This window comes from Scardinius erythrophthalmus (assembly GCF_964197995.2).
Source record: "Scardinius erythrophthalmus genome assembly, chromosome: 4".
In the NCBI taxonomy this organism is placed as follows: domain Eukaryota; kingdom Metazoa; phylum Chordata; class Actinopteri; order Cypriniformes; family Leuciscidae; genus Scardinius; species Scardinius erythrophthalmus.
Window position 1 is genome coordinate 22,032,904 of NC_138224.1, and position 18,035 is coordinate 22,050,938.

At 35.4% G+C, this 18,035-nt stretch overlaps 1 protein-coding gene across 4 annotated transcripts; it reads left to right on the forward strand.

Moving 5' to 3' along the window:
* The first annotated feature begins 858 nt into the window (after positions 1–858).
* On the forward strand, positions 859–16,466 carry creld2 (cysteine-rich with EGF-like domains 2). 4 transcript variants are annotated; one of them, XM_081363200.1, is made up of 12 exons: positions 859–969; positions 1,202–1,255; positions 1,522–1,604; positions 1,714–1,824; positions 3,729–3,820; positions 5,068–5,244; positions 8,045–8,143; positions 9,229–9,312; positions 9,411–9,506; positions 14,400–14,483; positions 14,582–14,677; positions 15,666–16,019. In XM_081363200.1, exons 4-12 carry the CDS (start codon positions 1,727–1,729, stop codon positions 15,743–15,745), a joined length of 906 nt encoding a protein of 301 aa, XP_081219326.1. In that variant the 5' UTR covers positions 859–969; positions 1,202–1,255; positions 1,522–1,604; positions 1,714–1,726; the 3' UTR covers positions 15,746–16,019. The 4 variants fall into 4 exon arrangements, with proteins under 4 accessions (XP_081219326.1, XP_081219327.1, XP_081219324.1 ...); XM_081363201.1 differs by having other exon boundaries at positions 879–975; XM_081363198.1 differs by having other exon boundaries at positions 908–1,255; positions 15,666–16,466.
* The last annotated feature ends 1,569 nt before the right edge of the window (positions 16,467–18,035 follow it).

The window sequence follows — 18,035 nt, forward strand, 5'->3', positions numbered from 1 at the left end:
TTATTAGGTGTCATGAATTAACAATGAACAAACACGTTAAACAGAATTATTAATCTTGGTCAACGGTTCGTGTTAGTTAAGTGCATTAATTGATGTTAAAACGTTAAAATATATTAGTATGTATAATAAATTCATAAATACTTGTTCTAAAGTGGCTTAGTGTTAATTCATATGCTAACCTTAGTTTAAGAAATATAGGCTAAGTTATTGCTTCAGTCATGTTCTTTTAGAAGGAATGAAAGTTTTCTTAATCGATTTTTAAATGTATTGTTGAACATGGCAGGTTGAATACATAATTTGGTTGTATTTTATAGTCATCTCACCTCTAATATAGTACTTTATATAATACGGGTTGTTTCAAAGCTGCTTTACAGTGACAAACAGGAAAATAATGATTAAATGATGCAAACAGAATTCAGTTCATTTCAGTAGTGTCATGGTCAATTCAGTGTTGATTCAGTTAAGTTCAATACTTGTAAAGTTATAGAGAAAAGAATGATGTCATTGTGTGGTTATGATTTAAGGCTGCATCACAATTCACAATATTACATCTCCAGCTCTTTCTGCTTGAATATCGGGATACATCAGTATAGTAATGTAGTAAGTTAATGCTAAGTAATGTGATTCCAATTCAAGACTTGCCTGAGACAGTCATACAGCCTTAACGCTAGACGGCGAAAGTGAAAGGAGAAAAAGCGAGGAAATGGAAGTAGAAGAAGAGCGGTACAAGTGACGACATCAGCGATTCCCTAATTGGTTGTTTCGTTGGAGGGGGCGTAACTTGTAGGGGCGTGGTTTGTAGTGCTGCGTGCTTGACGCATTCGGATACGATTGAGCGTGGAGGCAATTCATTGGCTCGTACGTTGATGGGCAGGAAAACTCTCCAATTAGATAAAGACACAATGTTACCGAAGGGCTGACGCGGAAATCTGAATCGAATGTCTAGCTGGTGTAGCGGCATGGAAATATGTAAAAGTGACATTCTACACATCTTTATTATTAACGTGTCATAATTTCAGGCATTAGATGTTAATTCAGGGCATCTTAACTAGCTGGAGACAAGCCCATAAAAACAGCGTTTTATTACTGGACAGCATATGAGCTAGACCACACACTTGATGAAACCATGTTACTCTCATATAATATTTTTTACTTGATGTTTGTTATTTTGTTTCTATCACTTGGATCTACCCATACAAAGGACTTTAACGCATTATGCTCAACATGCAGACAATTAGTCGACAATTTTGACAAGGTATGTACTATCCATCTCCATACATAGCCTATCTAAAATAAAGATAGCACATTTAAAGCGACACATTTCATTAATTAAAGTTTGTTTTAAAATGATTAAACAATCCATACTGTTCAGAAAAGTGTTAGTTCGTAGAAAGTCTGGCATCAGAGATGCTTCATTAATTGAAATGGCATTCAGATTTGTTAAAATGGGATGCAAGTGTCCAAATATTTTTCTTTAGGTTCACTTTAGATGTTAAGTGTTAGCCTATGCATTTTTTGCAGGGTCTTGAAAAAACAGCGAATCAAAATTTTGGTGGTGGAAACACAGCATGGGAAGAGCGAAAACTCTCCAAATACGAGTCGAGGTGAGAAGAATAACGTTTGACAACACATCTCAAAATAACATTTACTTGTGTGCACTAATGAAAATGCACTACTGTAACTGTCATTGACTAAAATGTGTGTTTTCTTCAGTGAGATTAGGCTGATGGAGATCCTGGAGGGCGCCTGTTACAGCAGCAGTTTCGAGTGCAACCACATGTTGGAGGAAAACGAGGAACACTTTGAGACATGGTGGTTCAAGAGGTCAGGAACTCAGATGGAGAATTTGTGGCATAGTAACTGAAGACTTCATTCTCAAGGCTGAGGTATACTGCGTGCCGTCACGTCTCGTGCACTGTTGAGTAGGCAAGCCTTTCTGAGCGTTCTTCATTTGGCCTGTTTGCACTACAGCTGTTTTGTGATGCTAGAGCTGTTGTGTCAAGTATAGGTCTACCGCTCTCTGAAAGACAAAGCAGCAGCATCACTGTATACTTGGGTACGGTGACCAGCTGTCTTGCATTTTGTGATTAGGAGCCTGCATTTCAATTAGGCCTGTATTATTTTTTTTCTTCCCTGAAAAAAAAAAAAATTATTTAAAAATCAGTCTTTCTAAGGCTTCTAGGCTATAGTCCTCCTCAGTATTGAATGAGACGGTCTAGTAAGGGTGGATGTCATAAAGCTTTTCTTCCTCGGCAGTCACGGTACAAAAAAACTTTATATGAATTGAAATGAAAATTATATGAAACATTTTTAACCTTTATCCTTCCCTCGCACTTTTTAACAAATCTTTCCCTTGTAAGTCAAAATGACCCGAAGCTCTAAAATTATACTTAATTTTTTTGTTTTATTTTCGTCCAGAAAGCTTATTTTATTTTATTTTTATTATATATATATATATATATATATATATATATATATATATATATATATATATATATATATATATATATATATATATATATATATATATATATATATTTTTTTTTTTTTCATTTAAATTACTAGAATTGATCAATAATAAATAAATAGTAATTTAAGTACATTCCTCACATTCCTTTAACTTAAATTTAAACTAACTTTCAATTTCATGCATAAACCTTTAAATTCAGCTCAAAATATCTTACATTGGGTGTCTTTGCCGACCTCTTGTGGAAAAAAATTATATAACATGATATTTCATGACTAGTGCCACTAGACAGCCTTATAGCTCTGTCTATTTGGAGCAAATAAGCTGTTCCGCTGGGTCCTAGAGTCAGTTTCTTTCAGTATGCATTCAGGTACACATGTAGACATTATAAAATAATTTTTTGGTAAAGTTCTAGCATTTTTAGCTTGAATTTTGAGCATTTTGGGTTTTTTTTATGTGTTTCTGAAGCATTCCATTCATTCCTAAGGGGGTCAAATTGATCTGCAAGGGAAGGACAAAACTCCTAATCTGTTAAAGTTTTTTTTTGTATTCGTGGTTCAAGTGCGACAAGAGTCCTAGGGTCTTGGACCCTTCTGATGAACACTCAACTTAAAAAAAAAAAAAAAAAAAAAAAAAAAAAACTGTAATTGAAAAAATACTATACTGAAACTTACTACTGCTAAATAATTTTCCTGTAATTCTTTTTCATGAATTGGAATGTGTGCAAAGGATTGTGGGTGATTGGAGGAGCCTTTGTTTCACATCGTTCATTCAGTGCCAAGTCCTTCTCTCTGAATGATGTGAAACAAAGGCTGCCTTCCAAGGATCCTTAGAATTGAGACGGTCTTCAGTGTCTCTTGATGACGTTGTAACCTAGAAATGGAGCCTTACTAGGATGCAGCCTTCTGATTGAGAAGCATAAATTAAATTGTTTTAACAGACATTTTCTCATTAAGACCTGCTTCTTATTGTGTGTAATCATGATTGGCAGATCAGGTAAAAAATGTAAAAAATCAATAAAAACAGTCACCATGTTTTTACAAAGCTTGTCTGCATATTGACTGTCTGCACAGACTCTGTTAATGTCATTTTTTCACGAGACTGTACGGCACGCCGACAACGGATGTATACTTTGGACTTCGGTCTCATTATTGAAAGCATCTATTTATTAAATGCATTTTAGTTATTTAGTTAGTTATTAGGTTATTCTATCGAATTAAGAAATGAAGTCTTAACAGAATTGTTTGCATTTCTGTTGCAGAAAAACAAAACACCCAGATCTGTTTAAATGGTTTTGTATAGAGACCATCAAAGTATGCTGCCCTAAAGGCTCATTTGGTCCTGACTGCAACAGTAAGTGAATTAAGCCTGACTGTGTTAGGCTACAAACACTTGTATTTTTACTTAATTTGTACACTGCTGTTCAAAGGTTTGGGATCGGTACTTTTTTTTTTTTTTATGTTTTTAAAATAAGTCTCTTCTGCTCACCAAGGCTGCATTTATTTGATTAAAAATACAAAACAAACAGTAATATTGTGAAATATTATTACAATTTAAAATAACTTTTTTTATTATTTGAATACATTTTAAAATGTAATTTATTCCTGTGATGCAAAGCTGAATTTTCAGCATCATATTACTCCAGTCTTCAGTGTCTCATTATCCTTCAGAAATCATTCCAATATCATGATTTGCTGTTCAAGAAACATTTCTGATTATTATCAATGTTGAAAACAGTTATGTAAAAAAAAAATCAGGGTTCTTTGGTGAATTGAAAGTTCAAAATAACAGCATTTATTTGAAATGGAAAGCTTTTATAACATCTGTCTTTACTGTCACTTTTGATCAATTTAATGCATCCTTGCTGAATAAAAGTATTAATTTCTTTCAACAACAACAACAAAAAATTCTTACTGACCCCAAACTTTTGAACGGTAGTGTTTGTTACAAAAGCTTGATTTTTGTAATGCTACAAAAAATTTTTTCAACATTGATGATAATAATTATAATAAATGTTTCTTGAGCAGCAAATCAGCATATTAGAATGATTTCTGAAGGATCATGTGACACTGAAGACTGGAGTAATGATGCTGAAAATTCAACTTTACCATCACAGAAATAAATTACATTTTAAATGTATTCAAAACGGAAAACAGTTATTTTAAATTGTCATATATCACAATATTACTGTTTTTTTTTTTTTTTTTTTTTTTATAAATGCAGCCGAAGAGACTTATTTTAAAAACATAAAAAATCTTACCGATCCCAAAGTTTTTAACTCCAGTGTATATACTAAACATGTTCTTGGATTACTGTAATCTCAGTACTGAAGAAAGACAAAAGAGTAACCATTAAATCTGTAATCCATTAATCTTGATACAGGTAGCTAGCTATAAGCTGACGGAAATGGGATATAAACCATATTTCATAGCTTTTGCATCCAAAAGTTCTTGGAACGCATGCAATTGAATTTGTGTAGATAGAAGAGTTTCCATTCATGGACTTATGTTGTTGGAGACTTTAATGCTCAAATCTTGTGATGATGAAAGTTTATCTTGTAAAAAAAAAAATTATTATTACTTATTTTGCATTATTTTAAGGTTGCGTTGGAGGAGCGGAAAGACCGTGCCATGAGAACGGCAAATGTGATGGAGACGGAACAAGGGCTGGAAATGGGAAGTGCAGTTGTGATAAAGGATATGAAGGAGAGTTTTGTCTGGACTGCAGTGATGGATATTTTAGTGAACTGAGGAATGATACATTCTCCTTGTGCAAAGGTACACAAAATAAACAACTTGATTACCCTCATATGCAGTGGCTATAAAAAGTATACATACCCCTACTAAAACAGCTTGTTTTTGTGATAAAAAAAAAAATGAAACAAAGATAAATCATATCAGAACTTTTGTACCTTTAATGTAAAAAAACTGCAACCTATGCAATGCTACTGAATACCAAAGTGACACATTTCTGAGAAAAAAACAGCAAAAGAGATTTGCAGTACAGGAGAGTTTTTCTCTCTCAAATACTACACACACACACACACACAATTTGTTTTTTACACGTATACAAACCACACTCTGACATCCATACAAACACACACAATATACAGAAGCAGAAAACAGGAATAAAGCAAGTATTTGCTTTATAGGCCAAACACTGAGAATATGGCTCCATCTGGTAAAAAAAAATTGGAGAAATGTTATTAACAAATTTATTCACAAATTAGTCTATTAACAAAGACTGCACCATTTTATAGGTAAATGGCCCTGGGATTAAAATTTCAGTTTTTATGGGCTTCAATGGGGACCTAAAATAGATTTATTAAAGGAAATGGGGGTGAAAAAAACACAGGCAAAAAAAAAAAACAGAAGATGACAAAAATGTCCAAAAGGTCGCACAAGGGATAAAAGACTGGCATAAGTGCAAATAAAAAAATTAAAATGTACCTGTTGAACAATGTTAAGGTGGTTTTATCCACAGAACATCCAATGCCACACTAAACAAACGACATAGCCATGATTTTACACGCTGCAATATATTAGGTGGTGGTATGCACCTATTTTCTTGCAAGTGAAACGTCTCATCCGTCCTTCGGAAAAAGAGTGGGGGTGTAACCCTGGCATCCTGGCCAAAATTTGCCCCTTGGCCTCTATCCATCATGGCCTCCTAATCATCCCCATATACAATATATATACTAATTGGATTCATCACTCTCCTCTCCATCAATAAGCTGGTGTGTGGTGGGAGTTCTGGCGCAATATGGCTGCCGTCGCATCATCCAGGTGGATGCTGCACATTGGTGGTGGTTGAGGAGATTTCACCTGTAAAGCGCTTTGAGTACCCAGAAAAGCGCTTTATAAATGTAACAAATTATTATTATTATTATTATTATTATTATTATAAGTGTTCCTTGAATTGCCAACTTAATTTTTGTTCACTACTTGAAAAAAGTGAGTTGCCTATTGTGCTAGGAGAGTCAGTCATCCGCTGAGCGAGGAGAGCATGTAAAAATTTTACGGGCTCTACAACGGTTGTGATATGACGTCAAACTCTGTGGCACCTTTTAAAAATAAATAAATTCTACATAAACAATCCAGAATGTAAAAATATACAATCTACTTTACTACAAAAAGTTGCGAATTGATTTGAATAAATAATGACAACAACATATTTGACTGATCATTAAATAAATGTTTGAAACGAACAATGATGAATTTGGTGTAATTTGTTTCCAATTGGGACTGGGGAATCCCCGGGTGAACATGCGCATTGCGTGAAAAACAGTAAAAAATGTTGAACTTGAGACAGATATGGAGTCGTCAAATTTTAAACACAAAAGTGGCTTTCAAAAGCGCAAACGAAAAGAGGAATTTGATAAATTAATTAATAAATTAACAAAAATAGGAATAGGAAGCTTCTTTTAAAAGATGATTGAGATGGAGCAAGAGAGTGAAGCGAGGAAAGCACCTGAAGCGACCGTTGGTATATGATATCTTAAGGATATGATCGACAACTTCGCACAGAGGAAAGCCTGGAAAATGCAGCTATAATGTAAGCGAGCATCTCTTTTTAGCTATTTGGACCTAGGCCTATGTGTATATAGCAGTGACAGTAACAGTAACAATGTGTTATTATGGTGCGCCGTCACCAGCAGTTTTTTTTATTTTTATTTTATTTTATTTGGTGCGCGTAGCGTCATCGTGTTGTAGTAGGGGGGCCCGCCTTGATAATCCTGCTTAAGGGCCCGGTGTTGGCTCGTTACGCCACTGCATGAGCTTGTGTTTCCAACATTCGCATGCTTTTGAATGCAAGTCAATAAGGTACTGGCAATAATTTAGTGACTTCCCGTGACTAGTCATTAGTCTTAATTTTGACTATCTCCACTTGTTGATGATGATGACCATCTCCACTTGTTGATGATGATGACCGTCTTTACTGTGGTCCATATATCTAATGCCTTGGAATTTTTTGTAGCCTTCAGCAATGAGATTCCATTGATGCTTTGTAAGCTCATTGTGGCCCATGGATCTTGTAGTTGCATGCAACCAAGATTATGTCAGAAAAATATTACTAGGAAAAACTTATATACCTGTCTTCACCTGAAGTGACTATTCCACATTAGGTTGATGATTAGTGCAAAGTTGCAAAAGTTCTGATATGATTTATCTTTTTAAATTTTACAAACTAGGTATTTTAACAGAGAATTGTAGACTTTGTATATCCACAGTATGTTCTATTAAATGTTCTAGTATGTCCCAGTTATAATATTTAATATTATATATTATTATATATTAATATGAAATTGAGTTTATCCATATACTTTGGGTTCCAAAAGTGAGACCACCTTGAAAATATGGAATTTAAAATCTAAAATCTGGAAAAGGTTTTAGAATTTTGAAAAATCAAATACAAAAAATAGGTGAATTGGTGCATTCTGTTATTAAAGCAAATGGTAAAGCCATTATGATGTAAATTTGTCAATGCAATTTTTTATGATTTATGCTGATGATATTTGTGACTACTTTTTTTTGCAGTTATGTATTTGTAATTTTATTTATTTATTTATTTTTTGAGAGTGCCATGAGTCTTGTGTTACCTGCACTGGAGGAACCAATCAGGATTGTAAAGAATGTAGGAATGGTTGGGAGGAAGACCAAGGAGGAGCATGCATCGGTAAGAAAGCTTCTCATGATGGCCACAGTGAACCCATGACTTGGGGAATGTATTTTTTATTTATTTTTTTACTTTATTTAGTGCCTGCAAAACGCATGGAAAACTCTGCATGTGCTTTTTTCTAGTTCTGTTTTAAAATATTTCATTGATACAGAGAGTATAGTCATGTGCTGTCATCCATTTATTATTCTGACCCATTTATATATCTTTTTTTATTATTATTTTTATTGGAGACATTTGTACAGTAATATGATAAATTGTAATACTTTAAAATAAACGAAAAATATTTTTGGTGATTTCCTGATTTGTTTGTGAAAATGTTTGTACACCGATTTCACACACAAATTTGTGCGTGAAATCTGAATGAAAAATGTGACCTTTCTCTAAAAATTATGTTGGAACCTTGTAGGGCTGCATGATTAATCGCAATTAACATGGAAATCGCGCTTAACCGTTTTGGATTATTGTGATTATGAAATCGCAAAGGCTGCGATTATTTGTAATGCAGAGCTTGTCAGTGGCGTACGGCTCTGTGATCCGTAGTAAATGCTCCTCCATCTGAAAGCATGCAAGTTTGAGTCGCTTATAACGTGCATTTTAAAAAGCAACACGCGTCAAACATCTTTCCAAACATGAGAAGCATTTATGAACCTCTTGTCCAACAAAAGACAACATTTAATAAATCAATCAAAGCATTTCAATCTTCTGTTTATTCAGCTACAGCGATAGTATGATGCCCATAGGGATTTCCTGGAATGACGTGTGTTATGTACTTCTGAGGGACATATTTGGCGTGTTTACGCGAGAGCGCCTTCTGGTGTTCAGATGAAGCAGCATTTACTACCGATCAGCCGTGCTGCACTGACAAGCTGCGCAGAAAATAATTGCAGCCTTTGCCAAATCGCTTGCGGTTTAATTTCGATTAAACGTGCAGCCCTAGAGCCTTGTAAGAAGCCCAGTTTATTAAAGTCTTTGTACATTTTTAGATGTTTAATATTTGTGATTGTGTGATTCTACGTCTCATATTTGTCTTTACCTGTATTGGTCCTGCATTTTCCTCATTTTTCTAATTTTCTTTATTGCAGACATCAATGAGTGCACCAAAGAGTCAGCTCCATGCACAGATAACCAATACTGCTTAAACACAGATGGTTCATTCTCCTGTAACGGTTTGTTGAAATAATGATAATTATGTACCCTGTATTACTTTAGCTTTATCATTAATCACGCCACTAAAATAAGGTGTTACTGTTATTTTATATCCCAGCATGCAATACCAGATGCTCCGGTTGCAAAGGACCTGGTGCCAATAGCTGCCTCACCTGTGCTGATGGCTATAAGGATGAAGAAGGCACCTGCACAGGTATCACTTATCTTCATGCTCATAAACATTGTGTAACATATCTTACCTGGGTTTGCTTTGTCTCACATGGTAGAACTTTAATGGCAATGATTGGAGTTGGACCATTAGGGGTGTGCATTGGCACTGCCCTCACGATTCGATTCGATTACGATTCACCAGGTAACGATTCGATTCAATTCGATTCTCCGATGCATTGCGATGCATCAAAATTCTACTGCACACAACAAGGCAAAATTTTCATCAGTCATGTGGCAATACAAGCAGTCAGATATTGAACAACAGATTTTATTGGCTGCTATGTGTGTATTATCACTCTCCTGTATCTTTGACATAAATGTCATTAAATAAAATAAAATTGAATGGTTCAGGGTATTGAATATGGCATTTTCAAACCTGAAAAAGAAAGCATAAATCACTGCTTTCAGTGCTTTGAATGCGAAATGTTTCTCTTCTCTCTGCTTGAGAACCATTTGAAATTAAATTTCAACTTTATTGTCCAACTCAAGGACAGAAAATAAACAGTGTAGGGGTGTAACGGTTCAATACGATACACTTGTGTCACGGTTCGGTACGTTTTCGATACAGCAAAAATAAAGAAATGCCAGAGAAATTTCCTTGATTTTTTTTTTATTCTTTTTTTATTAGAGCTAACATCATAAAGTATGATATGTTTTTCTTTGAGCAATGATGGAGCTATAATTGACTACTCTTATGAGCATATAAAACAAAACTCCTTGGAAAAAAATAATTTTGTTTAGTTCAGATTAACATTTGAGGGCAGCAATGTTATTCATAATGTCGAAATAAATCCGACATAACGTTACTTGAAAGCATTACTTGCATTTAGCCTGTAAATAAAAGCATTAGCCTGTACTATTCCTGCCAAACTTCCAAAGTTGCAGTTAGTGTTAATATTGCAGATCTGTGGACACTGGATTGTTCATTCATGTCACAATGTTTCTTCCTGGCTTCCACGTCAGCGCTGTTTGATCCGTTAATAACGGAGAAATGTGAATGTTTCTCACTAGATCTCGCAGCGATGTTATTACTTTAGTGGCGAGTTCAAATGCTTTCTTTACTGGATCTCTAGCGCTGTGTAGTAGCCTATAAGATCGGCTCGCGCTGCGTTGGTCCAAACTGATAAACAGTCCGTCACGAGTAGCTCAGTTTCGTTCCGCTTACATTGCGTTTGCCATTTGATGTTGTGGTCGCGCCAGCGTCTACATTATGAGCGCGCTCGCGACGCGCTTACATTTGAAATAACCGTTCGGTTTGAAAATGCGTGCCTTGTACCGAACGGTTTAATACGAATACGCGTACCGTTACACCCCTAAAACAGTGACATAATCGATTATGGCACTTTGCCGCATCGATGCTGAATCGTGCATGCCCCGCATTGCGATGCGTCGCCGAATCGATTATTGTTGACACCACTATGGACCATACACTCTTTCATGCCTTCGTAGATATGTGAACAATTGGAAGCAGTGTGTATTATAGAACAGCAAGGAGTGTGTTAAGGTTAAAGGAAGCATGTGCTAGTGTGCTGCTGGTTTTAGACCAAGTCCACAGTGAATGTTCACTCTTGGTGTGAATAGCTACTTGCACTGTTATTATTTACTTACCCTCAAGTTATTGCAGAATACAAAATGTGATCATTTAATAGATATCCTTTTGGATGAATTCAATACAATTGCATTAGATGGTGACTTAACTTAACACTTACTTTAATAAAGTACCCATGAATGTCAGCAAAAAAAGTGTGATGGTATCGCTGATCATTTTCCAAGTGCATTGATATCAGGCTGTTTTCAACCAAATTTGATCAGAGCACATGGAAAACTATAAGCTGCATGTACTTTATTGCTGACAGTCTTGGGTGCTTTTAAGCGTTTAAGTGAATGTACTGTCATTGGATTGAATTCAACCAAATAAATATTAATTAAATGTATGGAAGTAAAATAATGACAAATGTTTTTGAAACAAAAAAGCTTGTTGAATTGCACTACTTGAAAAAATATGCATTGCATTAACCTTGCTTGCATTTTTATGGGCTGAAATTCAACATGGGTGTATATTTAAGCTGTGAATATTTTAATTCAAAACACTTCACACATGTTTTCATTAATAAAAATTCAATAATCCATATTCACCTTTCAGATTTCACTTCCAAAATATTCATTCTGTTTAAAAATAGAACCTATGATATTCGACAGGCAATTTTCGGTCCATTTTATGTCGCTTTACAAATTCGCTTCCACAAATTCAGTGGTTCAAATTCAACAGAAAATTCAACATTTCACATCCGGAAACGGCAGGAATTTAAGTAGATTCCCGATTGACAATCTCCATAGCTGTTAGTCGACCTCACCTGCAGGAGGTGCAAGCGGCTGTTGACGAAGAAAACTATAGAGCAAAGGGTGAGAGAGTCAGTCATTCATTCATAAAAACGGATTTACAGAAATGGAGCAAGCGGTAAGTATTTGTGATGATGATCAGGCCCGGGTATATAGAAAAGCTGATAAAGACACAAAGGCGGTGTTAACATTTAAGTCTTCACAGTTAGTTTTGCACATGTAAGCAGCCTCTACCGTGAACTAGATTATAATGTTATTCCCCGATGCTGATGTACAGATAAAACGTTAAATCTGAGGTAATAGACATATATTTCTCTCGGTTGTTTAGTTTTCTTAACTTTATATTGCGGTGATGTGCTGCAGTACTAGTGTTTCCCTCAATATGTCATTCTCCACGATTCCCCTGCGGTCAGGACACTTAACACTAAATGGACTAATACAGTAATAAAAAAAGACCAAACTCGCACCTTATTGGGGATGTAGGCTATACCAGATGTAGGAACAAGGCAAGTGGACTCAGAATATGAACGTACGTGCAAAGTTTCACGCTGAGTGATTCCCAGTGAAATACTGGCATAAAGTTGGCTTGACACCGGATATTCGACATTCGCACAGTTAGGGACCGTCTCTAAAGTTACATATGACATTGCTACACATGTTTCTAACTTCAATAGCATTTGAAGAGAATGACTTGGTCATAAAACCAACTGTAAAGTGCCAGGCATGATGCACACCTTCATTCAAAATATCTGCTGTGTAGTATTTCCCCAAGCTTCAACTATGCCAGTACCAGGATTATTTTGCCCTGCACAAGCTATATTTAAACTATTAACTATATTTTGATTAAAGAAAATTATGCTTTTTTATTTTTTAAAAAGGTTTTAGCATTGTGACCTTTTAATAACAAATAAAGAACCCTCCCCACTCAATGGGTCTCATTCACTAATAATTGCGTGGATTATTTCGTATTTGTACGAACAGGAGAACTTCTCACGAAAAATCTCTGCCCAATTCACAACACGTGCTTACGCACATGAATTTGTTCTTAATCTTGTTGTATTTTTAGTGAATTTGGAGTATTGTAAATGAGTGGCATGAGGTTAGTCATTTGCATAAAACGCGTCCAGACCATCTCTATATAAAGACTTTCTGCACAACCTTTCCTTTACAGCCTTTCGTCACTCATATCGTCAAACATATGCCGCTCTCTGCAGAGCCTCGACCAATGCCAAGTGTCATTCTCAAAACCAGTTCAAACACAATACTAAACACCTTTTTATACAGACCCAGATTGCAGACCTCTCATTAGCCAGCTGTACATGTGCATATATCTTTTCTTTCTCTTCTCTTTTCTTACTCTTTCACTGTATGATAAAATATATGAAAGATTGCTTTTTGCCTGTGTGGGGTTTCAGTTCCTAAAAAAAAATTCCCCCCATAAAATAAGAGCAAAGTTTTTGGTGAATCATGATTTGTTTGTGAAAATATTCGTACACCGATTTCAAATTTGCTGAATGAGACCTATTGATTTTGAGCCAAAATGTGACCTCACTCTTAAAATTATGTTGCAACCTTGTAAGAAGCCCAGTTTATTAAAGGTCCCGTATTATGCCCCTTTTCACAAGATGTCAAATAAGTCTCTGATGTCCCCATAGTGTGTATGTGAAGTTTCAGCTCAAAATACCCAACAGATCATTTTTTACAGCATGTTTAAATTGTCATTTTTTGGGGCTCAGAAAAACACGCTGTTTTAGTGTGTGCCCTTTAAATGCAAATAAGCTGCTGCTGGACGACACAGTCTCTCAGGACAATTTCATCTCACGGAATGATGATAATATCAGAAACTCTCAGTAACAGTGTTCAGTTCGAGTCGGACAATAATGCCTACAGAGTCAGAGTGCTGTATAGAGATGAAACGGGTATAGTTTAGTAGTTTAAGTACGGTTATTATAACGTATTTGTCATCTGCTTGTATGCATCCATTATTTATTAATAGCCTACAAGTCTGCTGTCTGAACGATGATCAAACATATACTGATGAGTTTAATAAAGTTTATTGTACATCACACAAAAGATGAAGCGTCAGTTTTACTTCAGAAAATCACCGTAAGAGCTGAGTAAACACAGGAAGTTATTAGAAGTGCGCAAGTACATAAACGAATTTCGGTAGAGTTGAGGGAGCATTCCTGTGGGCGGATGTTAGTCAAAAAACGGTTTTAATGACGTCATTAAAGAAGGAAGTAGAGGGATGTAGTCCAAACGGGCCGTTCGATGTAGTCAACTTCTGTTAAATAAAATATCTCGCTTGGCATTGAACTTTGAGCTTTATAATTTTACAGATATTATTTATACTCCAACAACAACATTACACACTAACTAAAGTTTGAAACATGGGGTCACGAAGAACGGGACCTTTAAACACTTCGTAAATTTTTGGATGTTTAATATTTGTGATTGTGTGATTCTACGTCTAATATTTGTCTTTACCTGTATTGGTCCTGCATTTTCCTCATTTTTCTAATTTTCTTTATTGCAGACATCAATGAGTGCACCAAAGAGTCAGCTCCATGCGCAGATAACCAATACTGCTTAAACACAGATGGTTCATTCTCCTGTAAAGGTTTGTTGAAATAATGATAATTATGTACCCTGTATTACTTTAGCTTTATCATTAATCACGCCACTAAAATAAGGTGTTACTGTTATTTTATATCCCAGCATGCAATACCGGATGCTCCGGTTGCAAAGGACCTGGTGCCGATAGCTGCCTCACCTGTGCTGATGGCTATAAGGATGAAGAAGGCACCTGCACAGGTATCACTTATCTTCATGCTCATAAACATTGTGTAACATATCTTACCTGGGTTTGCTTTGTCTCACATGGTAGAACTTTAATGGCAATGATTGGAGTTGGACCATACACTCTTTCATGCCTTCATAGATATGTGAACAATTGGAAGCAGTGTGTATTAAAGAACAGCAAGGAGTGTGTTAAGGTTAAAGGAAGCATTATGTGCTAGTGTGCTGCTGGTTTTAGACCATGTCCACAGTGAATGTTCACTCTTGGTGTGAATAGCTACTTGCACTGTTATTATTTACTTACCCTCAAGTTATTGCAGAATACAAAATGTGATCATTTAATAGATATCCTTTTGGATGAATTCAATACAATGGCATTAGATGGTGACTTAACTTAACACTTACTTTAATAAATTACCCATGAGTGTCAGCAAAAAAAGTATGATGGTATCGCTGATCATTTTCCAAGTGCTTTGATATCAGGCTGTTTTCAACCAAATTTGATCAGAGCACATGGAAAACTATAAGCTGCTTGTACTTTATTGCTAACAGTCTTGGGTGCTTTAAGCGTTTAAGTGAATGTACTGTCATTGGATTGAATTCACCTAAATAAATATTAATTAAATTAGGTTTTGTGGAATGCAGATGAAAGAAATCATACAGCTTAATCAACATTAGGGTAAGTAAATGATAACACAGGCTAAATTTTAAATGCAGTAGCATACCATATTCTTAAAAGATGAAGAAATTGCAAAAATGGTCATAGTTTTATAGTATTAATTTTTGGGTGAGCAATTCCTTGAGCATTTGGTTGTACCACCACTGAGGTTTTCAAAAGAAAAGCAACATTTCTACAGTGATGTTTAGCCTTTTTTCAATGTCTGGGAACCACACAGATACTAAAAGCATGTTTAGAATGAGACTAGTTAGAGTAAGAGGGCAGATTTCCACCCAAGTTTTACGAATAAATGTATACTTCTATAATTTTGCTCTTTCATTTCAGAAGAGAACAAGGATGTGCCTGAATTTAATTCCGAAGGTGTCCAAACTGGTGAGTCGCCTGAAAAACATGAGGACCTCTGATGTCACATGGCTTGGATGCAGAAAACGACCACCAGGACACAAAAAGAGCCAAGAGACCACTAGTATCTGCACCAGTTTATACTGTTAGCTCTTCATCTGCAATAATCAAGACTGAAAGGCACTTACTTCTTAATGAGCAAAGTTTAATCAAGATGCATTTACAGATACATCTGTTTTTTTTAACTTATATGCTGATTTGGATGTTGTTTGGATGTTGTATTTTTCTTTTTGTTTGTTTTGTCTTGAAAGTGAAATAAAGTCAAACTAAATCATCCATTTTCAAGAGGTCATATTTAAGCACAGACCCTTTTTTTTACAAACCATATTGGAAGTGTTCACATGGTTGTGAACAGAGCTTTTACCATACACTAACTTTAAAAATGGTGTATCATTGCTCTAACGTTTAAATCATTAAAAATATGGAAGGTTTATTTTCAGTCTAAATGAAGTGAACATATATGCAGCAGTAAAAACTTGGGGGAAAAAATGATGTAGCCTAAGTAGTGTCTGGTGTCTTGGGCCAGATCCAGTGTCTTGGCTAAAGGCAGGAAAACACTGGACAGGTAGCCAGTCAATCACAACACACATAGTCAGACTACAGGCAATTTGATGTTTCCAATTCACCTGACTTTCATGTCTTTGGATTGGGGAAAACCAGAGTACCTGGAAATATTAAAAAGTTGGAAAAAAATATTGAACAAATAAACATGCATTAACAATCTAAAAATTGCAACAGAAGGTTTGTATTCATATTTGTAACTTTTACAGTTGTATAATATAGTCTTATACACTGTCCCATTTTGTGCAATCTTTGTGGGTCCAGTAGAAGTAAATGGGGTTTTATATAACAGAAGAAATTTAATACAATGGTGTGCCACCCGACAACTTCTTGTGTGGTGGTCATGTATGATAGTGATTTCACCCGACATACATAATTTCTATGCTGAGTCGGAAAAAGAAAAGAGGGAGGCTGGGAGTGTGTGTGTGTACAGGTTTGGCTATACTTGTGGGGGCCAAATGTCCTTATATAGTGAAATATTATGACAACTGACTAGTAAAGACATTTTACGGTCCTCACTAATTAGAAAGGCTTATAAATGATTTAAATTGTAAATCTTATAAACATTTTGATTTTGCATGTTTGTACAGTAATCAATATGTCTATGGAAAGCCATAAAACAGAAACCCAACACGTAGGATGTTTCTTTATAAAGCTGGATTTAAAGCAGTGGCAAGCAAGCAGGTGAATCATAATGAAAATATATAGTAAAAAATTCCTTTGTTTGTGTTTTCAGTAAAATATTATTTCGTCAAAATTATCTATATGAGGATCCTTCTTTAACCATCTGTATATCATATATCCATTTCTGGGTAGTAATTGATTATGTAGGAAACTCAGAAGCGAAGACCAGGAGATACTCAAGTCTAACTAGGGGGACTTTACATTGTAGTTTATATACCTTTCAAGGGGGAGGGATTTACATAGAGGTGGCATGTAAATGAGTCAGCTTGTTACCTGATCTCATCAGCATAACAGTGTCATTCAAATGCATAGATGATAATCCAATCAGCCTGACAAGATCACCCATACCTTCACATGATATCATAGCTTAACTTGGGACAATGGGACACTGTTCAGGAGGTGCATAAAGCAAAACCGCGTTTTTCGCTTGATATTTGCATAAAGTCGAGAACTGCCCAACCGGTGCGTGTCCACTGGCGCGGAGCGAGCGGAGCGAGCGTTTTCAATTCATTCCTATGGAAGTTGAGCTTCACGCTCGCGCAGTGCATTTTGGGATTGCCAGCGGACCGGAGAAACTTGGCCATTCTATCTTGAAACTTGAAACTATCCTACTCTAGCCTGTTAGTCCTCTAAAAAGTTCTATAACATTGAGGAAATGCAGAAATTATTTAGAAACGCACAACAGCAGCTAGCCTACGTAGAGATTAAAAAAATAAATAAAAAATTACTATCGCTTTGGCGCCCCACTATGGGGCGCCGTTTGTAAAGCGGCTCACGCTGAAAATAACAGCAACATTTGGTCACATTTAGCTTCAAACAATGTTTAAAAACTGGTATGAGTTTTTGACGGTCACTTTTTACCACATTTACAACAATATTTGTCAACTTAGAGATATTTTAAATAGTTAAATCTAAATATTAAATGTTACACCTAAATGTTAAATAATAAATCTAAATGCTAAATCTAAATCTAAATGTTAAATCTAAATATAAATGTTAAATCTAAATGTTAAATGTTAAATGTTAAATCTAAATCTAAATGTTAAA